The 14,735-nt window shown below is 35.2% G+C and overlaps 2 protein-coding genes across 5 annotated transcripts in view; one reads left to right on the top strand and one right to left on the bottom strand.

The window, feature by feature from the left end:
- Window positions 1–14,735, bottom strand: part of MACROD2 (mono-ADP ribosylhydrolase 2) — a 2,030,631-nt gene that overhangs the window by 1,674,730 nt on the left and 341,166 nt on the right. The window lies entirely within an intron of this gene.
- Window positions 720–14,326, top strand: FLRT3 (fibronectin leucine rich transmembrane protein 3). Of its 3 annotated transcripts, none has more exons than XM_032248217.1 (3): window positions 720–993; window positions 9,014–9,215; window positions 10,772–14,326. In XM_032248217.1, the coding sequence occupies exon 3, from the start codon at window positions 10,824–10,826 to the stop codon at window positions 12,771–12,773; it is 1,950 nt and encodes a 649-aa protein (XP_032104108.1). In that variant the 5' UTR covers window positions 720–993; window positions 9,014–9,215; window positions 10,772–10,823; the 3' UTR covers window positions 12,774–14,326. The 3 variants fall into 3 exon arrangements, with proteins under 3 accessions (XP_032104108.1, XP_032104107.1, XP_032104109.1); XM_032248216.1 differs by having other exon boundaries at window positions 9,014–9,767; XM_032248218.1 differs by lacking the exon at window positions 9,014–9,215.

Here is a 14,735-nt window from a genome sequence, read left to right as displayed (position 1 = left end):
CGGAGTTTCGCTCTTGTTGCCCAGGCTGGAGTGCAATGGCACAATCTCGGCTCACCGTAACCTCCGCCTCCCAGGTTTAAGCAATTCTCCTGCCTCAGCCTCCCGAGTAGCTGGGATTACAAGGCATGTGCCACCACGTCAGCTAATTTCGTATTTTTAGTAGAGACGGCATTTCTCTATGTTGGTCAGGCTGGTCTTGAACTCCTGACCTCAGGTGATCCGCCTGCCTCGGCCTCCCAAAGTGCTGGGATTACAGTGGTGAGCCACCGTGCCTGGCCCTGATGTATATGTTTGAACCCGCTTTTTATTCATTTGTTGAAAAAAATATTCACAGTTGAGATTATTGGCCTACATCTTCTGCAATTATAACATTATCGTAGCTAGTGAATAATAAAACTAATTTAACTTTGGTTAACTTCTTTTCAATACAGACGGCTTAAAAAGAAAAGGAAACCTGTATTTTTCTACTGTGATCTTAAAAATATATTTCTAACATGTTTTTTAAAAAATAGATAAGTATGCTACCACTACCTTGTAGTAAACTTTAGAAAATGTTGAGATTCCAAAGGGCTGCCTACAAACCAAATGGCATCCTAGCTTTGGCAGGCTGATGCCTCATTTCGGCTGCTCTCGCCCCCTCTAGCGTTTGCAAAGCTCATCTGTCTGATTATCCAGTTACCTCACTGAACAAGAGCTGGGCTAAGTCCTGCCCATCTATGACATCACCCCCTTCTTCAACCACTGCGAGGTGAAGCTTTAAACTTCAGACTTGGAGGTGGGCTGTGTGCAGCAAACTGGAAGGCTCTCCTTCGCTCACTCCTCAGTGTAGGAGTGATCTGAAGCAGGACGAGCTCAGCCTGCAGCTGCCGTGGGCTTTGTGTGGACTGGACGCAGAGCTTAGGAGACGGGGGAGGGCTATTACTCCAATTCACAGTCAATGGAATTACAGCTATAGCAGCAGTGTATATAGGATTGCTTTTTCTCGTCTTCCTGGTAAGTGTTTTCCATGTTTTTTCTTATGATTGTCCCAGAAAGTTTGCTTGGTTTTACTCTCTAGAGAGAAACGGCTCGATAGTATGAGAAATCCGAATAGGAACGTTTGCTCTGTCACCAGAACGAGCAATATATGTGCGTGCAAGCCAGAAAAGAAAAATTTCACTATATGGCCAAACGCAAGAAGTTTCTTAGAACCTTCTTTCATTTATAAAAGATAAATAAGTAGCTATTTTCTGTCTTGAGTAATTGCTATTTAAAAAGAGCCTTATGGAAAACAGCAAGTTGGAAAGTTCAATATTAAATATTAAAGAATACAAGGAAATTCTTCACAGATAGAAAAGCAAAAGGTCTTGCTAACTTGGTGTGTACTGTATGTGTGGTATGATCACCAATTGCTGTTTTTACAACTGTGAAAGAAAATCAATAATCCCTCAACCCATGAATACGCAGTACATGAAAAGCATACATCTTGCTCACAGCTAGCCGAGCTACTCCTGGAGACTTATGTGCCTCTGTAAAGGATTAACAGCTACACCTAGATTTTAAAGCTTGCACTGCTATTGTGCCTGAGCTGCTTCAAGCATTTCAGGCTTGCAAATCTCAACTAGTAAATTGAACTCAGAGGAGGGGGAGACCATATTCCCAAACCATATTCCCTCTTCAGTAGAACGCCAAAACCCATTGCTTGGGCAAGTGCAGTATGTGACTAGCATAGCAAATGGCTAAGTCTGCTCAGAAAAACTAACAAAGCTGACCCTGGAAGCTATGCCTGATGTATGCAGTGAGTTTGGGGTGGCAGGAAAGAAAAATAAATGAGTAGAGCCCTCATCAAGTGGGTTTTGTAGAGCATCCATTCTTTGCAACTTATAATAGGAAAATCTTATATTGGAAGAAATGCATTTATACTACAAAACTTGAAAAAGGTAGTTAAATGTATCTTCTCAAAAATTTTTTTTTCACTGAATTAGGTCTGAAACAAAATGGTTGCATATAGGTAAAGAGTGCAACAGGCCCATGTCTTCTCAGCATTTGAGGGGTTTGTTTTTATTATTTTATTTAGAATTCAAAAGAAAAGAACATTTTTTCAATTGTTAGTCCAAATTCTCTAATGGTTTTAATAATAAGGCTATTTTAAATTTTCTTAATAAATCTGTCTTCTTTAAAATGCCCATCTATATTATTTTATTATCCAGAAACAAAATAAATTAAGCCACTAGAAAAGTCCTTCAGCTGTAGCAATGCCTTTCATTTATCTCTAACTGAATAAAAATATCCTGACCAGCATAAACATAAAGAATAAATTTGCCTATATTCAGGGAGAATCACTTATACCTGACCCAAAATGACAGATGACTAATACTCATCTCTTTTGAAATGAGTAAAGAAAAGTTAATCCTTTAAAAGTACCACAATAATATCAATATTACCAACTACTACAAATATTAATGATAATATGCCAGGTTTTAATCATGAGAAAATTAAATCAGAGATATCCTACTTAGTTTGGACACATAGATACAAACACACACAAACGTACATCTATTTATTACCCTGAAATAAAAACAGGGCTACAAAAACTCATGCATTTAACTAAGAAGACTAAAATTTGATTTTTTGAAGAGCATAGCCAAAACACATCAAGTTCAAGGATCAGCAAAATATTAGTGAATCAATAAACATAGTGAATTCATTAATATAGTGATTCTGTATAACTGTCTACCAGTTATTAATTGGGCTTTTCATTTTGCTGCACCCCACCATTTAAAATCAATTATGACGAGGTTCAAAATGCACAATTAAACACTTCCCAAACATAATGTTTGTGAAATATATAATTGGACACCAAATAAAGTTTTTACAAAAAACAGGAAAACTGTAAGAAAATTTGTCATAACTAAATGCAGCAGCAAAATAGAAGGTATGTTTCTTTTGCTTTCAAGTGTTAATTAAGGAGCCTACAATTCTATCAAAACTTTTTCAGAGCTAAATGAAGCAGTGTGAAATAAATTTGGTTGAAATCTTGTGGCTGTCAGACTTTGTTAGCAAGCTATTAATTATCTTTACCCCAGTTTCTTCTCTAGACTATATTGCCCAATCAAATAGAAACTCCAATTATGCTCAGCATCTCCTGCCTAGGGACACAAGACCCTAATGAACACTGAGTCTCTCCAGATGAAAAATACAATCATCAGCTTTAAACATGCAAGTGCACTGCAGAGAGATTTTTCTGTGCTTTTCTTGGCCATACATCCTAAGGCTTCCTCTTCTTTCTGAATTATGTTGAACAATTTTAAGCCCTACAAAAATCAGTGCAGGGAATTTGCCTTGTCTTAATATATTAATGTTTCTTCTTCCTTGCTTTTCATTTTTGATATGCCAATGTTCATACCAATATTAAATTAAATCTGGTCACTGAAAAACATATTTGGTTTACAGTTGCCCTTTCAGTCATTTCCTAACTTTTATGCCTCTTTTTAATGTGGGTGGGCTATATAACAAAGAATGTGATTGATTAATGGCGAAATCCAGAGCTAACTTGAAAATTCTGAATACACCCCCTTATATATTCTTATTCAAACCCTTTAAAAAAAAAAAAAAAGCATTAGAAATAACTGTTTAAAGTCAAATGAAGACCACCATAAATAAAGTCAACAAGGGAAATAAGATTCAGTAAATTTTTCAAAGGCCATAATTTCTCCGCTCAGTCTTTCCTCCTTCCCCCTTCCCTCCCACCCCCCACCTTTTGCCCCAGAGGCCTTCACTGTTCTTCTCAACGGGAGGCTTTGTTGTAATTAAACCAGAGAAAAACTGGCCAGCAGCAGCCAACATCTGACTTGCGGCTTCTGAAAGCAGTGTTCTGGTAGAGTGTACCTCCCCCCAGCGGGCAAAAACTCTACAGTAAATCTCTCAGCAATATTAATCCTCAAAACTGCATTTTCTCTTAAGACCATAAGAAGGATGTTTCTCAGCTTCTTGTAACATTCCACCATTTCAAAAATTTACCGCAAATCAACAAATACATTTCCAACAGAGACAGTTTCTGAAACAGCATTCTTCCTCTTAAGAAACTAGGTATATACATTTCAGAAAGTATTTTCCGGTTCAAAATACAGATCGACATCACTACGCCACACTTGAAGACAATTTTCAAAGCTATGTTTATGTTGTGTAAGAAAGAACTTTGAGTTATCTATTTATGAAAACCCCAGAGAAAACAGATTTTAAGTAGAAAGCAATAGAATATAATTTGAGCAAAAGCTAAAGCTTCAATTGTTTTGCATATACATAATCTCTTTCCTACCCTAAAATCAAGTGTCAGGAATGTATAAAAAGCTTTCTCCAGGTATTAATCTGTTTAAATGAAAGGAGGGAGTAATTGCTCTCACTTGATGAGACAATGACAGCTTTTGTTCTTTATTCTTTCACTTTACATGTGCACAAGTTACCGTGGCAACTTTGAAGAGAAAACCCACAGACCACATTTGGTTAAACACCATTTTTAAAGTGTGCCACTGGACTGTGGATTGATCAGTTTACGTGTTGTTGATTTTCTTTCTCTTCATCTGGTTTAAGTAATACCCTACTTGGCCATGAAAAAAGCAATGTATTTTATGATTTCAGATGGTCTCACCGACGAGTACAGTGCTTGCCACACAGCAAAGTAAATCTATTTGCTGAACTACTGTATAAAAACTTAAATGTTAGAAATTTAAAGCACATCAACCAAGTTGTACTCACAGGGTTAAAAAGGAATTTACAGTCTGCAATGGTAAAATGTGGTTTAACAAAAGTAGGCATACTTTTAATTACGTTTGCTCAAACGTCAGCACAAATTTAAAGCATGCCCCCACCCCAAACTCTATACTATTTACCTTCACCATTCTCTAAATTAATATCTTACTCATTCTTACAAGTCTTGTTTTCTAATTCATTTACTTTGGGTTTAATATCATAAAAGGAAGCAGCATTCACTATGATGAAAGATAATATCCCAGTCTGTCTTTTTGTTTTAAGGAAGCTTGATTTAACTTTACAAGCCAAAATAAATGAAGCAGAATTCAATTCATTTGTCACAAACCTACAGGGGAAAAAAACCAGTAACAGAAAAAGAAAAAGTATTATATCCTCTATTTTCTATAAATGAAACAAGGACCTTGTTCAGGCTAGAAAATAGTCTGGATAAAACCAAGTATAAAAAGGCACACTTGCTTCTCTGCCTCTCAGCAAACCCTTCAGACTTCATGACTCTCAAGAGGAGAGTTAGAGGTCCTTCCGCTTGCCTGGCATTAAACAAAAGAATTGGAACTTTCCTGAAATCTGATGATCATGGAAAATTTAACTACCAGACAGGCTGCTTAGAAAGCATTTTGCTGTCACTATCAACTAACCTGATGTACTCCAGTTTTTCAGTTTAACCATATATGTAGTTTATTTGAAATACTATTTGTTGTTGCAAAGACTTAGCATTCACAGGTTGTTCATTTTGTTGAGCTTTTCTAGCAGCAATTTAAGCCTGCATAACTAAATTATCTTCTTAATACTCTAAATTATGATTGTATTGTAAACTGTACAAATTCCAGTTTACCTAGAAATATTCATAAAGTTGGATACATTTGTTTAAGCTTGTGTTTACTTCAGTCTCAAGGTTTTACTTAAAATAATGCAACTAACTTGGATTAAAAGTTCTACATGCCATTATATTTTAGATTTAATATTTTTAAAAGTCGCCAGCATTAAGAAATCATTCTATGAGACAACTCATTAAAACCAAACTAAAATATCAAAACCTTGTATTCAAATTAATATTTTTCAAAAATGAGTAATGATCAAACAGGTCAAATCAAAATCAATTTAAATCTAAGGCATCAAATAGCAAGGTAGCACTAGTATTACGTAGCTTCATCTTAATCTAAGTAATATTCTCAAAACATGAGAAATACCTTCTCATAACATTCCCACCTCCAAAATATTGTAGTAGCAGGGAAGGAATCACATAAACATGTAGATTGCTGCAAGTTCTTGATTTTATTTAAATACCAGTTTTCTATTCAGATACAACTTCTTATGTTAGTTTTACTAAAATAGTATCCTTATCTATTTACATGTTTTATTGGGTGCATCATGGAAATAAATTGGAAGCTTTTTAGACTTGATGATTACATTATACATGCAAAAAATAATCCACAATTTTTATTTGTAAAAAGAAACTGAATGTGAATATAAGGATCCCTATTAAAAATTTGATTCATCAGTGAGGTGATTATGTTTTTCTTCTTTTTGCTACAGTTTTAAGTGTTTTATAGTTAAGTAATGATTCCACTAAAAATTTTTTTTAAACATTCCACAATGTTATCAGGGCTCCATTTATGTTTCCCCCCCAAGTTACCCATTAACAGTATTTTTCTAAAAGATTGATTCATTTTTGTTCAGAAGTAATGGCCTCTTTCAAGCCAAGGCAGACTGAAAGGCCCTGAAGTCAGTGTTGTGGAAACCTGGCCACAGTGTCCATGCCCGTCGGGGTCATTTTTCATTTCATCATGGACATTCAACTACAGCATTTCTAGGTGCGTGAATATGTAGATCCAGCTCAAAAAGGGGAGGCCTAAACATGGAACAGGATCGTTTATTTTTAATTGAAGAGATCATTGCAGCCTTTAATATGCTGAAACCAAAACCCAAAAATCTGTTTAGCACTACAGTTTCAAATATAAATGGGCAAGAGAAGATACAAAACGTAGTCAAACAAAAACAGTTTTGAGCTTAAGTAAAGGGAGTAGGGGCATTTGAGAGTAGCTCTGCATGTAATCTTCATTTCTGAAAGAGTATCCTTCTCTCCTAAGAAACCTGTTTTATGTTTTTGCCTTTTATTTTAATACAATGTGGGGAGAAGAGAATGACATTTTCCAAGAAGTTAATGAGATTTAAGGCTTTCTGTTAATCCCACATTATTACCACTATTGTAGGAATGGCAAATGTGAGTTTGCATATCAAACAGAATACAGGAGGCAGCTTCACAAATGTAAAACAGGTAAAATAAACAAATTAATCTTCCTTCTTTTCACACCAATTTAGAACTCTTTCATTCTCTGGGTTAAAAATGTGAAAATCAATACATATTGTTAGAGTCTGATTTGGTGAAATAAATATCATTTAGATGCAAGATAAAAGGCAGTTATTTTATGTCTGGTTATCATTATGATCCTCACCTTGGACACACTGTAGTCTGACCTGACTCAGGGAACAATCAATTTTTAAATCCCCAATCAGCAGATTCATCATTTCAAGTAAATATTCCTCACTATCATCCCTCGAATATTATAAATACTTGACTCTTGGTAACATTTTAAGCAGGTTCTCACTTGTTATTTTTATAATGGTTTTTAATTACTTTCTAATGCAATTTAACATAATTGTTTTCTAAATTTAAATTAACCACATTATTTTATATGTTGAATAATTTTCAAGTTTAAAAAACTTTTGCAGAAGATACTTTAAAAACTAACTTTGTAATTATAATTTCAACAGCTTGGTTTTCCATTTTCATACACTGAGAAAGCAACAGTTTTCAAGAAAAGATACTATTGAAATTTGACAATAATGAGCAAAGCCTTAAAGGCGTCACAGTAAAACCTCACATTAAACAATAAATCATTTAAACTTTTCTCTCTGGGCACTTTGCAATATTCACTAGAGAGTGTTCGATCCATCTGCTAACTGCTATTTTTGTTTTAAGTTACCTAAATAATAAATTATATGTGTCTGTAATTTTCTTTAACTTTTCTTCTGTTAATATAGCCCATGACCATGTTGGCATGTAGTTAGCAAACTAAAATAAACCGAATTTTCAAAGAGAACCAGAAACACAAATTGTGGCCTTATTTAACATACACATTTAGTAGAGTATTTGAATTATGGAACAGATGCTATCGTTGTTGGATGCTAGGTAACAACTGGGGGAGAAGCAAATTGCTACTACCAGGATACTCAAATGTTCCCTACATGTATACAAAGTATCAGAGTTGATGACCCCGTATAACCAATTCCAATAGTACTCACCTCCTTCACACTTCTAAAAAATCTTCCTGCAAATTTGATAATGGGCAAAGCAGTCAACATTAAATTCAATGATCTCTTTAGTCAAGCCCAAAGTCTTCTTTTGGAAATGAAAAATACCCTTATTAAAAACTGGCGTATTCATGTATGAACCTAGAGAGAAATGCCCCATCAGGTCTTGAGGTGCTTTCTAACGGTGTGACCCTTACAAGGAGATGGAAATAATAGTGTCCTTCCTATTTCAAATACAGATTTTTTTCAAGCTCAGCATGCTGAAAGAAAACTAGAACAGTATTCTCCAGAAAAACTAAATATGACTTGAACTTCTATGTCACCTTTTGGGCAAGAACACCTGAGCGCTTAGAGTTTCAAGATCACTAAGTTGCCCTTAGATACACCCCTAAAGAGAAAGGACATGGTGTCAACATTCTGCAGTCGGGAAAATTGAGTCCAGCAGGAAGAATCAAACAGGGCGCTGAGGAAATCAAAAGAAAAGCTTTTAAAATAGTCTTTTCGACTCTAAATTGTGGATTTGTAAAACCATTTTCAGAAATGCCTAAAAAGTTACCTTGGCATTTCTGTCAAAAATCTCTGTTATGTATTAGCTCACCTCTTTGACATGTACTTTTTTTCTTCTTTATAAACGTTTTATCATTTTATGCATATGATTTAAAAGTAAATTTTTAAAGACTGGCTTGGATTTGAAAGCTATGGTGTTTAATTCAAAGTGACACAATCAGATAATAGAAATTATCTGTTTGATGACAATCTCAACTTTGGCTCCTAGTTTATTTATAAAAGAAAATGAGAAGTCTAAAAACAAAGAGATCAACCTATCCCTTTTGACCAACTACTATGATGAAAGATGTGTTGCTTTAAGAAATTGAAATCAAATGTCTAGGAAATTTCTTTAGTATGTTAAAGTTCATTATTAATAGTTCATTAAAACCTTTTACTTTCACAGGAGATGCTCAGTCCCAGTAAATTTTAAGGAAGAGAAATATAAAGAAAATTTAGTATGCATCCTTTTCTTTCCATGAAGAATATTTGAATTAAGTTTCATTTACTTCTTAAAAGAGAATACCTGTTCTTATATAACGTGACTGCACCAGACATTCTGAAAAATCAGCAAGAAGCAAAAGCTGGAAATAACTATTTCACAGCAGGTAATCATACCTCAGGATGTAGCTACTGTACAAAGTTTATACTTGGATAATCCTGGATGGGAATAAAGGTAGGGGGTAACTGCCTGAAAAACCTATTACTGTACAGGCCTTAGCATCACGAATGGCTTTCTTCATGAGGATCTGAAGTTACTATCTCTGACCACATTGCACAGAAGAGCCAATAAGAATTTCAAAGAGGGCAATTTCCACTAAGGGAATTAAGCTACACAAAAGGAAGCTTCACACAGAAACTATCAGAAAGAAAAAAAAATACATAGGAAGCCATGTGTCCTACATAGTAACAGGAAGCAGAATTGTTTCTGGCCCCCACTTTAATAAGCTTGCCCACCATGCTGAACTGCAGCTGGAATGTTCATTGACAACAGCGAGCCTGATCTGGAGGTGTGTGCGGCATAGGATTACTTGAATAAACGGTGAAGAACATTTCCAAGGACAAAACAAAAGTTTGTAAGTCCCAGCCCCTCACCGGGAAAATAATATATGTGCATTGGATATTCAGCCCCGCAAAATTTACTCACATCGTTCAATAAGGTAGGAAAAACAAAGTATTTTATTTTCATGCCTAAAATTATCAAGGCTAATTAATACTTAAAAGGACAGAAGAGATTGTATTACATAACACGTCAGCATAAATCTATACATTGCCAGCCACAGAAAAAGTTGATTTATGTTCTAGGTTAGAATTTAAAGAAAAATAAATGCACTGTGAAAACATGTTACAAGATAGAAAATAATGAAAAATGTGGACAAAGTCATTAAAACTTGCAGTATGAAATATATAACAAAATGTGAACAGAAGAAAGACGGAGTTTAACATGAAGTGAAATTTTCCACTTAGGTTAGTTAGCTGAATGTCTTAGCTATATAATTCTTTCCCAAAAACAAATGAAGGATTCATTCATATTTTCTTGTAGAAATCCATCCATTTAAAATAATGCTTAAAATTAATAATTAAATGAAATGGCATTAATAATCAAAGCAAACTATGGGTTTAATTGAGATTGAGGGTCTCAAGATGTCTGTAACTATTCCTGAGTATGAACAGAATATTTTTATGACATTTTTCTACAGTATAGTCTTTGCCTAATAAACAGTAAATATAAAATTTGTGGTTTTTTTGAGAACAGTAAAACGATTACCTTTAAATATAACAAATAATATTCCAAGGTGTTATTAATATTAAGAAAGAAATGGATATCAATTAGCTTGATCAGTAACTGTCTATAAGGTTTATAGAAAGTATAATAAAAATATTTCAGATTATTCAATAAAATTTCAATTATATTTAACATTCCAAAATCAAATGGATTTAGGACATACTTTTTAATTTATAAAGAAATTAAGAAACATTAAGGTAAACAGATTATATGACAGTGTTTATTGTTAGCTTGCAATAAACCCTACTATGCCCCCTTCCAAAACAAATTAAAATATTAAAAGTGATTATAGATATTTTAGGTTTCACATTCATTTTAAACATTATATTCCGTATGCTGGCCTTATTGTTTTGTCTTTTTTTACTCACTTCATTTTAGGGTTCTGAAGTAACAGAAGCTACGTTGTATAACAACCTCAACACTGCTGACCATGATCAGCCCAGCCTGGAGCATCTTCCTCATCTGGACTAAAATTGGGCTGTTCCTTCAAGTAGCACCTCTATCAGTTATGGCTAAATCCTGTCCATCTGTGTGTCGCTGCGATGCGGGTTTCATTTACTGTAATGATCGCTTTCTGACATCCATTCCAACAGGAATACCAGAGGATGCTACAACTCTCTACCTTCAGAACAACCAAATAAATAATGCTGGGATTCCTTCAGATTTGAAAAACTTACTGAAAGTAGAAAGAATATACCTATACCACAACAGTTTAGATGAATTTCCTACCAACCTCCCAAAGTATGTAAAAGAGTTACATTTGCAAGAAAATAACATAAGAACTATCACTTATGATTCACTTTCAAAAATTCCCTATCTGGAAGAATTACATTTAGATGACAACTCTGTCTCTGCAGTTAGTATAGAAGAGGGAGCATTCCGAGACAGCAACTATCTCCGACTGCTTTTCCTGTCTCGTAACCACCTTAGCACAATTCCCTGGGGTTTGCCCAGAACGATAGAAGAACTACGCTTGGATGATAATCGCATATCCACTATTTCATCGCCATCTCTTCAAGGTCTCACTAGTCTAAAACGCCTGGTTTTAGATGGAAACCTGTTGAACAATCATGGTTTAGGTGACAAAGTTTTCTTCAACCTAGTTAACTTAACTGAGTTGTCCCTGGTACGGAATTCTCTGACTGCTGCACCAGTAAACCTTCCAGGCACAAACCTGAGGAAGCTTTATCTTCAAGATAACCACATCAACCGGGTGCCCCCAAATGCTTTTTCTTATCTAAGGCAGCTGTATCGACTGGATATGTCCAATAATAACCTAAGTAATTTGCCTCAGGGTATCTTTGATGATTTGGACAATATAACCCAACTGATTCTTCGCAACAATCCCTGGTATTGTGGGTGCAAGATGAAATGGGTACGTGACTGGTTACAATCACTACCTGTGAAGGTCAATGTGCGTGGGCTCATGTGCCAAGCCCCAGAAAAAGTTCGTGGGATGGCAATTAAGGATCTCAATGCAGAACTGTTTGATTGTAAGGACAGTGGGATTGTCAGCACCATTCAGATAACCACTGCAATACCCAACACAGTGTATCCTGCCCAAGGACAGTGGCCAGCTCCAGTGACCAAACAACCAGATATTAAGAACCCCAAGCTCACTAAGGATCAGCAAACCACAGGGAGTCCTGCAAGAAAAACAATTACAATTACTGTGAAGTCTGTCACCTCTGACACAATTCATATCTCTTGGAAACTTGCTCTACCTATGACTGCTTTGAGGCTCAGCTGGCTTAAACTGGGCCATAGCCCGGCATTTGGATCTATAACAGAAACAATTGTAACAGGGGAACGCAGTGAGTACTTGGTCACAGCCCTGGAGCCTGATTCACCCTATAAAGTATGCATGGTTCCCATGGAAACCAGTAACCTCTACCTATTTGATGAAACTCCTGTTTGTATTGAGACTGAAACTGCATCCCTTCGAATGTACAACCCTACAACCACCCTCAATCGAGAGCAAGAAAAAGAACCTTACAAAAACCCCAATTTACCTTTGGCTGCCATCATTGGTGGGGCTGTGGCCCTGGTTACTATTGCCCTTCTTGCTTTAGTGTGTTGGTATGTGCATAGGAATGGATCGCTCTTCTCAAGGAACTGTGCATACAGCAAAGGGAGGAGAAGAAAGGATGACTATGCAGAAGCTGGCACTAAGAAGGACAACTCTATCCTGGAAATCAGGGAGACTTCTTTTCAGATGCTACCAATAAGCAATGAACCCATCTCGAAGGAGGAGTTTGTAATACACACCATATTTCCTCCTAATGGAATGAATCTGTACAAAAACAATCACAGTGAAAGCAGTAGTAACCGAAGCTATAGAGACAGTGGCATTCCAGACTCAGATCACTCGCACTCATGATGCTGAAGGACTTGCAGCAGACTTGTGTTTCAGGTTTTTTAAACCTAAGGGAGGTGATGGTAGGAACCCTGTTCTACTGCAAAACACTGGAAAAAGAGACTGAAAAAAGCAATGTACTGTACATTTGCCATATAATTTATATTTAAGAACTTTTTATTAAAAGTTTCAAATTTCAGGTTACTGCTGCGATTGATGTAGTGGAGATGCCTGAACACAATTCTATATTTTAGTATTTTTTAGTAATTTGTACTGTATTTTCCTTGCAAATATTGGAGTTATAAACCATTTACTTTGTGTTCTACTGCGTAAGATGACTTGTTGACTGTGAAAGTGAATTTTCTTGCTGTGTTGAACAATCAGGACTGCATCCACATGAGATCCTTGTAGTATAAGCACAGGCCATTTTTCACTTTGGTATTAATAAAATGTAAAAAAAAAAAAAAAAACTGGCTGAATGGCTGAATAAGAAAAAATTTAATTTTAAAAAATGGTTATGAAATAATGTTCCAATTATTAAATTTGTATTATCCCAGTGGTATTCAATAAATCAAAATGTGTGAAGTAATGGGCAATATCAAACTTGCTGCATATCTCCATTTTTGCTCTAGGCAAATTAATTATCCTTAAGAAAGTTAAGCATATCTTCTGAACTGAATACATCAGCTGGCATAAAAGGAGTGTGAAGTCTGTTGTTAAAGCCATTGTCAGCAAAGCTTTGAAAATAAAAGACTTCACAAAAACAGTAATGTAAATGTGCTTCCAAGTTAGGAGGGAAATGTGTACTTAGGAAAACATGAAAACTTAGACTGTATAGTGTAATGAACACAAATACCAAAACTGCATTTTGGTTTTGCCTATACCATCCTGATTTTTGAAAAGTGAATTATAAACACAAAATTGCTAGTGTTTATGATGTTTTTATGATAAAGGATGTCAGAGAAATTTTATGCATATTAAAAATGTAGTGTAATTATAAGCAATTCCCCTCAACAATCCAGAGAAAGTAGTACTTTAAATAAGGATTTAAAGAAAAATAAATACTAGAAATCAAATTTAGATCTGGTTTATGTCAAATGTTTTAACACTGTACATAAAATGTTCAATTTACTTTCATAAAGATCAAGAATACTGCCCATTACTGTCACAGTTTTCCAGATATTACATAATGAACTTGTAATGTAACATTTCCTTCTAGCTTCCTACTGAATTGTGAGCTATTACTTGTTGAAAAACCATATCACTTTTCTGTTGCCATGATTTTTTTTTTCAACAAAAAACCAAAGTGCATTGTACGCCCTTTGGCCAGTCTTGTATGTGCCTTGATCCAATGCTACATGTATTCAGCTTTTAAAACTCGACAAATTTTTCATACTCCTTAAATATGAAAAATTATGGTCTTATTGCTGAATAAAACTTTTAAAAAGTACAGAATAATTGTGCTTGCTTTTTCAGGATTGTGTTACTATCACTAAGTAGCAAGCTGCCCAGCACATTAGTCCTAAACGTCCCATGTATTTTTCTAGGCATAAAAATAAAAGTTGGCTAAAAATTTTTAAAAATCAACATCTTGAGGTTGTGTATCATTTTACTTCAAAGAGTTCAGTGTTTCACGTATAAATTTATTTCCTCTTCCTTATTTACTGTATAGATGGAAAGCTTAACCGGTTTCACGGTCTTTCCCTCTTAGAAACACCGCTGCCACCATCCTGATACTTTTTAAGGTGGTCTTAGAAAAACTTTTGTTAAATACCCTTTTGGTAGAGTGAGTTGGCATTTGTGAAACTGTAAAATATACACTTTCTCTTTGTCCCTGTTTCTGGCATACAACTCCTAAAATCCTTGCAATTTTCAAAGTGATATATTTTCCTACGCTAGTGAGTTCACTGATGGCTGGCAGGCCCTAGGTAGCTTCAAGATAAAGTCTGGTCACTGAAAAGAACAAGACATGATTATAAGGTTGGG

This window comes from Sapajus apella, unplaced genomic scaffold (genome assembly GCF_009761245.1).
Source record: "Sapajus apella isolate SASKATOON/1434 unplaced genomic scaffold, GSC_monkey_1.0 scaffold65, whole genome shotgun sequence".
Classification (NCBI taxonomy): Eukaryota; Metazoa; Chordata; class Mammalia; order Primates; family Cebidae; genus Sapajus; species Sapajus apella.
Note: the sequence above shows the minus strand (reverse complement) of the source record. Positions and strands in the feature narration are given on the sequence as shown.